At 50.9% G+C, this 8,878-nt stretch overlaps 1 protein-coding gene across 1 annotated transcript; it reads right to left on the minus strand.

The window, feature by feature from the left end:
- Positions 1–1,283: 1,283 nt before the first annotated feature.
- MEST (mesoderm specific transcript) lies at positions 1,284–8,752 on the minus strand. Its single transcript, XM_009900228.2, has 12 exons — positions 8,701–8,752; positions 7,771–7,925; positions 7,363–7,442; positions 6,891–6,968; positions 6,472–6,608; positions 5,557–5,615; positions 5,261–5,301; positions 4,842–4,912; positions 3,554–3,655; positions 2,724–2,800; positions 2,111–2,174; positions 1,284–1,562 (listed from the first exon to the last, which is right to left on the minus strand). The coding sequence occupies exons 2-12, from the start codon at positions 7,922–7,924 to the stop codon at positions 1,445–1,447; spliced, it is 981 nt and encodes a 326-aa protein (XP_009898530.1). The 5' UTR covers position 7,925; positions 8,701–8,752; the 3' UTR covers positions 1,284–1,444.
- Between the last annotated feature and the right edge of the window lie 126 nt (positions 8,753–8,878).

An 8,878-nucleotide genomic window follows, 5' to 3' on the forward strand; every position in this document is an offset into this window, starting at 1 on the left:
AGGGATGCTGCTACATTTCAGATGAAAAGCAGTTAAAAAAACCCCCACCCTAAACCTGCAAGGTTTTGACACCCTGCAAATTTCCAGCAGCTTGGTGATTGTCTACTCTGTTCCGCACCAAAACCAATGCACAGAGAGAGATTAAGCACCACCGCTCAAGGCAGATTCAGCTCCCTGAGCCTTGGGGCAGGTAATGATAAACTGTTTGGTTGGGTTTGGGCTTTTTTCCATTTTAATACCAAACAGCAGCTTTTTTCCTTGGCTCAAATATATGAAACACCCTGTATCAAAAACTGGGAAGCCAGGGGAAAAAGAGGGACCTTGTGGTGACTTCCTGGTGAGGGAAGCTCTGCATCTCTGTGCTGATGAACTGCTGGCTTTTTCACTACCAAGTCATGGTGAGGAAGGAATTAAGAACTATTTTCATGCTAATTGAAAAAGGAATACTATTTTAATTCTAATTTAAACACTTGTCCCAGATCCCTGTGGCTGTTAAGATGAATCTTTTTGGCTTTTGTCAGTGCCAGGATTGCATTTTCAGCTCCCTTTAACCTGCCGTGGTAGAATTACAATGAGGCTTTGATGAAGCTCCTGAGATAGTCCCAAGGGTGCAGCTCTGCTTGTTGAACTAAAAATCAAAAGCAAAAAAGGATGTGTTTAAAAAAACCCAAACAAACAAAATCCATGAGGTTTTGAGCTTGCTTTTGGGTAATTGCCCATTAAAAAGAGAGAGATTAATGAAGATGTAATTACAGTGGTTCAATGGGTGCAGACCATCACTTCCTCTACACTGAGGGATTGCACCTCCACCTCTCCTGCTGTACTTCAGTGTGGGCAAACTGAAGTTTCACATTCTTCAGCCCTGCCAAGCTGGCCAAGCACTGAGCAGAGGGGTAGGAGTTTAAACTGCCTGCACAGCACATCAAAAATCAGACCAACATTCATCCTGGGGTTATCTGCACCAACTTTTGGCTGCTGATGGTTTTTTGTCTATCTGTAGCACGCAGCAGGGAAGGCAAGTAAGGACTCTTGGGCTGATGTACGTGGTCTGCCTCCCCTTAGGTGGCCCTGTTCTTCTTTGAACCCTCCCATCTCTATCTTTAGAGATAGGCTGGCCAAGAAGTGAGGTGAGCAGAGAGCTGGAAAAGCTGTCAGCATCCTCTGACTCTCCTTAAGCTGACAGTTTTGTCCATGCTTCCTTGCACACCCTTATCACCTAGAAAGGTTGGACCAGATGATCCTTGGGGTCTCTTTGAGCCTGGCATTCTGTGATTTCCCCCCCGCCCCCAGTGCTCAAAGGATCTAACTGCATAAATGCACCAGTTTTGACAGCCAAAGATGAAGGTGTTAGTGCACAGTGTTGGATCTGGAGATAAAATTAAGGTTTCATCCTGCCCTCAAAGCCTAATTCATAAACCAAGAGTGTGAACCAAGCTGCAGGCCCTCAGAAGGAGTTGATGAAGTTCAGATAGGCATTCAGGAAGCCTGTTGGGTCTTCCAGCTGTGGATAGTGGCTGATGTGGTCATCCAGCACAGTCACTGTTGATGTGGGAAGCACCTTCCTGTTGGGAGAATGCAAGGATTAAGCACAGGAACTGCAGCTCCACCCACAGCCAGCCAAATGCCACCAATGAGGTGGACACTTCCCTATTGCACAGCTGGGATTCTGCCCATAATGTGAGTTTTGGAACCAAAAAAGGCTGTAGCAGCTACAGTTGACCACTCTTTCAAGTGATAGATTGAAGATGACTACTTCAGCCAATAAATATGACCCCTGTCTGATGAGGATTTAAATGACATAACTGATTTGACCAAGAATTGGGACTTCAGTGCCTAAACTGGGGAAGCAATTTCCAAACTGCACAAGACTCCCAACTCAATCATAGAATCATTTAGGTTGGAAGAGACCTTTAAGATCATCAAGTCCAACCATTAACCCAGTGCAGCCAGGTCACCACTAAACTGTGTCACTCAGCACCACATCTACACCTGACTCTGCAGATTGCAGGTGGCAATTAAAAGCAACTTCCATGGAAGGAAAGGTCTGAAAATCTCCATCATAATGAGCCCCCAGGTGCTTATTCCTACTTCATGGTGGCTGTTGTCTTACTTGTAAAGCTGAAGAAACTCTGGGTGTGGATTCACGGGGTCCAGGGGCCCATAGATTAGGTGCACTGCAAGAAAGAAGCACAGGCAGAGATTTTATACCCAGGGATGCTCCACAACTAAGCCAAGGAGACCTGCTGAAGGCTTGTTGCCCTCCAACACAGGGCTTGGGAAGCTTCCAGTGGAGCACGCTGAGCTGCCAAATAGGCTCTTGCTTCTCTGTCCTGGGGTCAAGTTCAGCCTCCAACCCTCCTCCTGCAACACCAAACCTTTTCCAGAGCATCTGCAAATTCTCTTGAGTTTGAAAATCACCTTGGCTTCCTTCAGGCAGCAGCTGGAGAAGCTGGAAGCTGTGAACCAGCCTCTAAAGGAAAATTACCTCTCTCCAGTGGAACAAACTCTTTCCTCTTACCCCAAGGAGCTCCCATGTCTTGTATCCAAGCCGTCAACTGGAGCAGGGACATTTGCTACCCCCTACTCAAATCAGATTTGAGCCATGTTGTCCTCAGAGTAATGAGAGGCTCCAACAATGAGAAGGAGCCAGCACCATGTTCCAGGCATAGGGAGGTAATTCCCAACATCCCAACAAGTAAATCAAAGAAGAGATTCCTACTCACGTGGGACAGAGGTAGACATCAAGGCCCCAACCCAACGCTCTCTGTGCTTCTTTCTCTGGTTGATGTACTGCAAAAGACTGAGGAGAAACCTTGTTGCTACACAGCAGATGGTGCCCCCAAGTGCTGCACAGCCTGGAAACTGCTCTCAAATGGAAGCAAATCGGGGTCCTCTGCTCCCAGTCCAATGCTTCTGGGTTGTAAAAGGGGATGAAACATCATAACTCTTATGCCCGGTGTTGCCTGCATGAGGTTGCAGGAAGCCAGCAGAAAATAACTGGCTGTTCATGGCTTGGACACATGGGGGCTTCACTGGGCAAAGAACTTGCTGGATGGCTGGTTGCTACTGTTCAAGTACTAGGTTCACTTTTGGGCCCCTCCAAGAAAGACATTGAGGTGCTGGAGTCTGTGTAGAGAAGGGTAACAAAGCTGATGAAGGATCTGGAGAGCAAGTCTGGTGAGGAGCAGCTGAGGGAGCTGGGGTTATTCAGTTTGGAGAAGAGGAAGCTGAGGGGAGACCTCATTGTTCTCTCTAACTCCCTGAAAGGAGGTTGCAGTGAGGTGGGTTTTGGTCTCTTCTCTCTAGCATCAGGTGATAGAACAAGAGGAAATGGCCTGAAATTGTGCCAGGGGAGGTTTATGCTGGATATTAGGAAAAAATTGTTTACTGGGAGGGTGGTCAGGCATTGGAACAGATGGAAGTTCTGGGGATCCAACATCTGTGGACTTGGCTGACCTCCTGGTAACCTCCAAGCCATGGTGTGGCTCTGCCTGCAAACAGAGGTTCCACCAGGGCAACATGAAGCTTGTGCAGCAATGCATGCTTGACCTACCTGTCAACAACAAGATTGCCATCGTTGGTGCGCACTGCTGTCCACATGTCCCAGTACTCTGCTGATGAAGGCTGTGTGTAGGGCCCAAAGACAGCCCCAAGCCTGGAAGAGAAAAACTTGAGAGCAGCAGAGCAAACGCCACGCTGGTGAACAACTCCAAAAAGCTGAGGGCAGAAGCCACTCCAGTTTCCACTGGTGAATATGTGGGAGCAACAACATCATGGCAAGCTGTCCCTCAAAAGGCCCCAGTGTTGGACCTGGGGGCCAGTCTAAAGGACTTTTTGGAGATAAGGAAGGTTTGGAACATCTGATAAAAATATACAGCATCATAGAATTGTTTTGGTTGGAAAAGACCTCTTAAGATCATTCAGTCCAACCATCAACCTAACACCACTGTGGTCATTAAACCATGTCCCACAGTGCCATGTCCATATGCTCCTTGAACACCTCCAGGGGTGGTGACTCTACCACCTCCCTGGGCAGCCTGTTCCAGGCCTTGACAACTCTTTCCATGAAGAAATTGTTCCTCACATCCAACTTAAGCCTTCCCTGGTGCAGCTTGAGGCCATTCCCTCTTGTCTTACCATGTTTCATGGGAGAAGACACTAACCCCCACCTCATTGTACCCTCCTTTCAGGGAGCTGTAGAAAGCCAGAAGGTCTCCCCTCAGCCTCCTCTTCTCCAAACTAAACAATCCCAGTTCCTTACCTGCTCCTCAAGACCTGTCCTCCAGACCCTTCACCAGCACATTGTACCTTGTATGCAGAGTGTAGCTGGGGGTTTTGGTGGTTTTGTGACACAGTTCCAGTACTTGTGGCCTGCAGCTAAAAGCCCTGTGGTTTATGATTAAGCTGAAGCACTGAACCTGATCAAGGTCATTCAAATCCAGGGGCAAATGTCACCTGGGCCCGTGCTAGGCATCTGCTCACCTGCCAAGTACTTGCTACACTAATTCATAGAATCACAGAATGGGTTTGACTGTAAAGACCTGTAAGATTGTGGAGTCCAACCCCTAACCCAGTGCTGCCACATCACCACCAAACCATGGCCCTCACAACACATCTACATAGCTTTTCAATCCCTCCAGGAATGGTGCTCCACCACTGCCCTGGGCAGCCTGTCCCAGGCCTTGACAACCTGCAAAGGGAAGAAATTTTTCCTCATGTCCAACCTAAACCTACACTGGTGCAACTTGAGGCCATTTACTCTTGTCCTCTGTTAGCCCCCTCCCTGCTTGGCTCACATTCCCTGTACAGACTATCTCCAGCAGCACAAAGACCCAACTCACCCTCTAGAGAAGAAAAAGAAGTTCATCAGGCGTGTGATGATGAGGGACAGCAAACCTCCATCCTTGAGGATCTTGGGCAGAAGAAATAAAAGGAGACAGCACCACTTGGCATCATAGAGATGAGTAAATCCTGCCACCTCAGGTGGCTTCTCCTACAGCAGTATCCCATCTTAGCCCCAACCTTGAATGTGTGTGTGAGGGCTTCAAGAGGTGGTTAGTTGGGACAACTGGACATGACAAACCACATCTTCACATCCCTTGCTTCTCTCCACCACCTCTGAAGATGCCCATGAGCAGCTCAGGTGCCATTAGGAAAGCAGGAAAAGCAGCAGGGGTCTGAGCCATGTTGAAACCCAAACTCATGGAGTCATCAAGTCTCCTGCTTGAGAGTAGTATGAGAAGAAGGGACAGCAGCTCACCTTCTGGATCAGCCGCGGGTAGTGCGTTTCAGGGAAGATCCCTGCAAGGATATCAGAGTTGTAACTCTGCAAGTGCTTTGCTCCACATGTCCCAGTCAAAGAGTCAGAGAATGGATTGGGTTGGAGGGGACCTCACCCCTTCTTCATGATGCCACAAAGGGCACCACAAACACATCCCCAGAACTGACATTCCTGGTTGACTACAGCACTTTAACTGCAGTCTGCTCGGAGTTCAGGTCCTGTGGATCTCCATCCCTCCCATCCCACCCCATCCCATCACACCAGGCAAACCTTACCTCCATTGGATAAACATAAGCTGTTAATCGAGATGCTTCCGGTTTTATTGTGCTCATACCTGGGGGGCAGAAGAGAAGAAGGTGAAACAAGTTCACCATGTGGCCAGCAGGTCAAAGGAGGTTCTCCTCCCCCTCTGCTCTGCCCTGGTGAGGAGACAGCTTGAGTCCTGGGTCCACTTCTGGGTTCCCCGGTTCAAGTGAGCTGAGTCCTACAAAGGTGCAGAGAGGCCTGGAGCATCTCTCTAAGGAGGAAAGGCTAAGAGACTGTTGAGCTTAGAGAAGAGCAGTGTGAGACGGGATCTGATCAATGGTCAGCAAGAGCTAAAAGGTGAGGGCCAAGAGGATGGGGCCAGCCTCTTGTCAGTGGTGCCCAGTGACAGGAGAAGGGACAACAGGAACAAACTGGAACCCAGCAGGTTCCATCAGAGGAAATTTCTTTGGTGTGAGGGTGCTGGAACCCTAGAGCAGGATGCCCAGAGATGCTGTGGAGTTTCCTTCTCTGGAGAGATTCGAAATCCACCTGAACAACCTGCAGGGGTGTTGGACTGCAAGATCCCCTGGGTTTCCTTCCAACCCACACCATGCTGGGATTCCGGAATTCTGTGAAACACAACTGGAGCTTCTCCAGGAAGTGACTGACCAGCAGGTCAAATTAAGAGTGTCACATAATCTCTGCTCCCCTGTTGTCCCCAGTTTGGTAAGAAAGAGCTCAGGAGAGAAGTTAAGCATCCTAGGGACTGATGGATAGGAGCTTAAGATCGGCCCACCACAGATGTGCTGTGAGACCTCCCAGCCTTCATTACGGCTATAGGTACAGGGAAAGGGGGTTCTGTGCTATGTCCTCCCACTTATCTGCTGTCAGTCATCTTGATGGGGAGAACAAAGAGCAGCCAGAACATTAGTGACTGCAGTGACCTGTACAGCAGCTCCTGAGCGACCGTATCCCCGTAATCATGGGACAGGAGATTAATCCTCTGGTGATGGAGGCCGAGGTGACGCACCAGCCCTTCCACGATGCTGGCTTGCTCGAAGATCGAGTAGTGGTGGGGCCTCTGAAAAGCAGGAGAGGAGCTCCAGTGAGAGTATGACCCATGACAAGCCCACGAACTCCAGGATAATCACCCAAATGGAGGAATATGGCATGGAGACCTGCAGTTTGTGACCTCAGTGCAGTCCTAGGCCAGCAGCTACATCCACAAGTTCGTGGGAGCACTGCCCATGGACCGAATGTGTCAACATGTGCTTGGAGTCATATCAAAACCAAGTGAAGGGAAGATGGTGACAGAGCCCATCTCCACCATCCACCTTCCCCATCTTCTTCCCAGGTAACTTACAGGTTTGTCGCTGAAACCAAATCCTACGAAATCTAGAGCAATCACTCGGTGGAACCTCTGGGTCAGTCCTTCCCAGATCTGGAAAGAGGAGACAAAAGGTCTGATGGGAGCAGAGAGAGGAAAAATCTGTGATGATGTGAAGCCACAGGTGGCCATGCTCTGCTCCACTCTACTCCTCCAGACAGCACATTCCAGCCCCAAGAGAACTTCAGGATGTTGATATTTCCCAGTAACCAGTAAGAGCAATCCCTGAATATGGCAAGAAATAGTTGTGGGTCTTCTCCCACTTCGAGGGAAAGAACGAAATGAAAAGAGCTTGTATCCCATCAAGGTGTGTGAAGAGGAACAGGGCAGATGTCCTGCATCATGACAGTACCCCCCCAGCAGAAACTCCTCCAGAGCATTGCAGACCCACCACCTATGTCCATCTGCTCATCCATGGGAGGGGAAAAAATGTGGGTTTGGTGCTCACCTTGTACCAGTCATAGCTGGAAGTTGGGAAGCCATGCAGGAGGACAACAATGTCAGAGCTGCCAACAGCACCGGTTGAGTCTGGGGAGAGAAGAGGAATGGGGCATCTCAGGGTCAACTTCTTCCCCCCAGATTTCCTCCTCTATAAGACAAGTGTTGCCATTCACCCTGTTGAGAACTCAACCATCAGCACCTCCTCCAAAACCAAGCATGGGTTTGACTGATACCACAGCTTCCCAGTGCCAGATTGGCTTCAGAAACCCAGCCAGGTGAGCCACCATAGCCACCTAAAGCCATTATGTTTCGGAAGGGATTTACCATCATCCTGCTTGACCTTGGTGATGTCCCTGGGGCCACCAAGGGGCTCAGAGCCCTCAGGCCTGTTCAAGTGTTCTCACAGTTCACTCACCTCTGTAGAAGATGTTCTGGTCCTTATAGGTGAAGTAGCCTCCAGAGGACCTCCAGGAGAGGAGAGCTGGGGAGAGGCTGGGGGGTGGAATATGCAGGTAGACAGCGAGGATGGGCACAGTCAGTAGCCCCACCTGCACCCACCACTCCTTCATTCTGCAGAAGAGAGCAAGGTGCTTGTCTGCAGCAATTTGCCCCATAACCCAAATGTCCCTCTAACCCCACACCATGTCCCCAAAATCCCCATGTCCACACCACCTACCATCATGTCCTCAAGCCCCCCAAGTTGCCATAAAGTTCCTAGGGTAGCAAGCCTATGACAGTGGTCTCTGCAGTAAAGGTTAGGGGGCCTGAGGAGGGATGTGGGTCCCATTTGGGGTCTTTGGGATGGATGTGCACCCCGTAAGAGGTCTGAAGGGGAATGTGAGCCCCACTGGAGGTCAAAGAAGGGATATGGGTACCAGGGGAGGGCTGAGGAGGGACACAGTGTGGGGGGACATGGGCTCCATAGGAGTCTGAGGGAAGATACGGGGTCCATAGGGTGTCTGAGAAGGAACATGGGGTTAATAGGGGGCATGGGGGCTCCATTGAGGGGCTAACGTGGGATATGGGGGAGACATGGACTCCATTGGGTATCTGAGGGGGGACACAGGGTGGGACATGAGTTCCATTGAGGATCTAAGGGGGACCTGGCCCCAGCGTGAGGCTGCGGGTCCAAGGGAAACCCAAGGTCGGGGTGGGGGAAGCCCCGCCACTCGGCAACCTGCCTATCATACCAAGGCCACGCCCCACTAAGACGCCCCTCCGCGTGCCAAGCCTCTCTCCAGCTAGCCCCGCCCCCTTCCCTGCTGCGCGCCCCCCTCTCGTGCAGGTGGGCGTAGCCTCCGCGCCTGGCGCGAGGACGCCGCACACGCGCGCGGGAGCGCCTTACCTGCCCCTCAGGCGCTCTAGCCTCGCGCCTCCATGGAGCTTCCGGGGGCGTGGCCACCCTGCCACCCCACCCCCCTCCCCCGATCTGCGCATGCGCTGTCCTCACCACCACGCCCCTCCCCAACCTTCTCCCGCTCCGCTTCAATGTTGCTCGGCGACAGTTAAGCGCTGTCAGCTTC

The sequence above is a fragment of the Dryobates pubescens genome, chromosome Z (genome assembly GCF_014839835.1).
Source record: "Dryobates pubescens isolate bDryPub1 chromosome Z, bDryPub1.pri, whole genome shotgun sequence".
NCBI classification, from domain to species: Eukaryota; Metazoa; Chordata; class Aves; order Piciformes; family Picidae; genus Dryobates; species Dryobates pubescens.

What these genes read in the sequence shown, in the direction of transcription:
- MEST (XM_009900228.2), bottom strand. Translation starts at nt 7,924, where the DNA reads ATGAAGGAGTGGTGGGTGCAGGTGGGGCTACTGACTGTGCCCATCCTC. An exon ending in TTCTTTTTCTTCTCTAGAGG is followed by an intron (nt 3,656 to 4,841) that starts GTGAGTTGGGTC and finishes TTTCTCTTCCAG; the next exon opens with GCTTGGGGCTGTCTTTGGGC. An exon ending in GATGTCTACCTCTGTCCCAC is followed by an intron (nt 2,175 to 2,723) that starts GTGAGTAGGAAT and finishes TCTTTCTTGCAG; the next exon opens with TGCACCTAATCTATGGGCCC.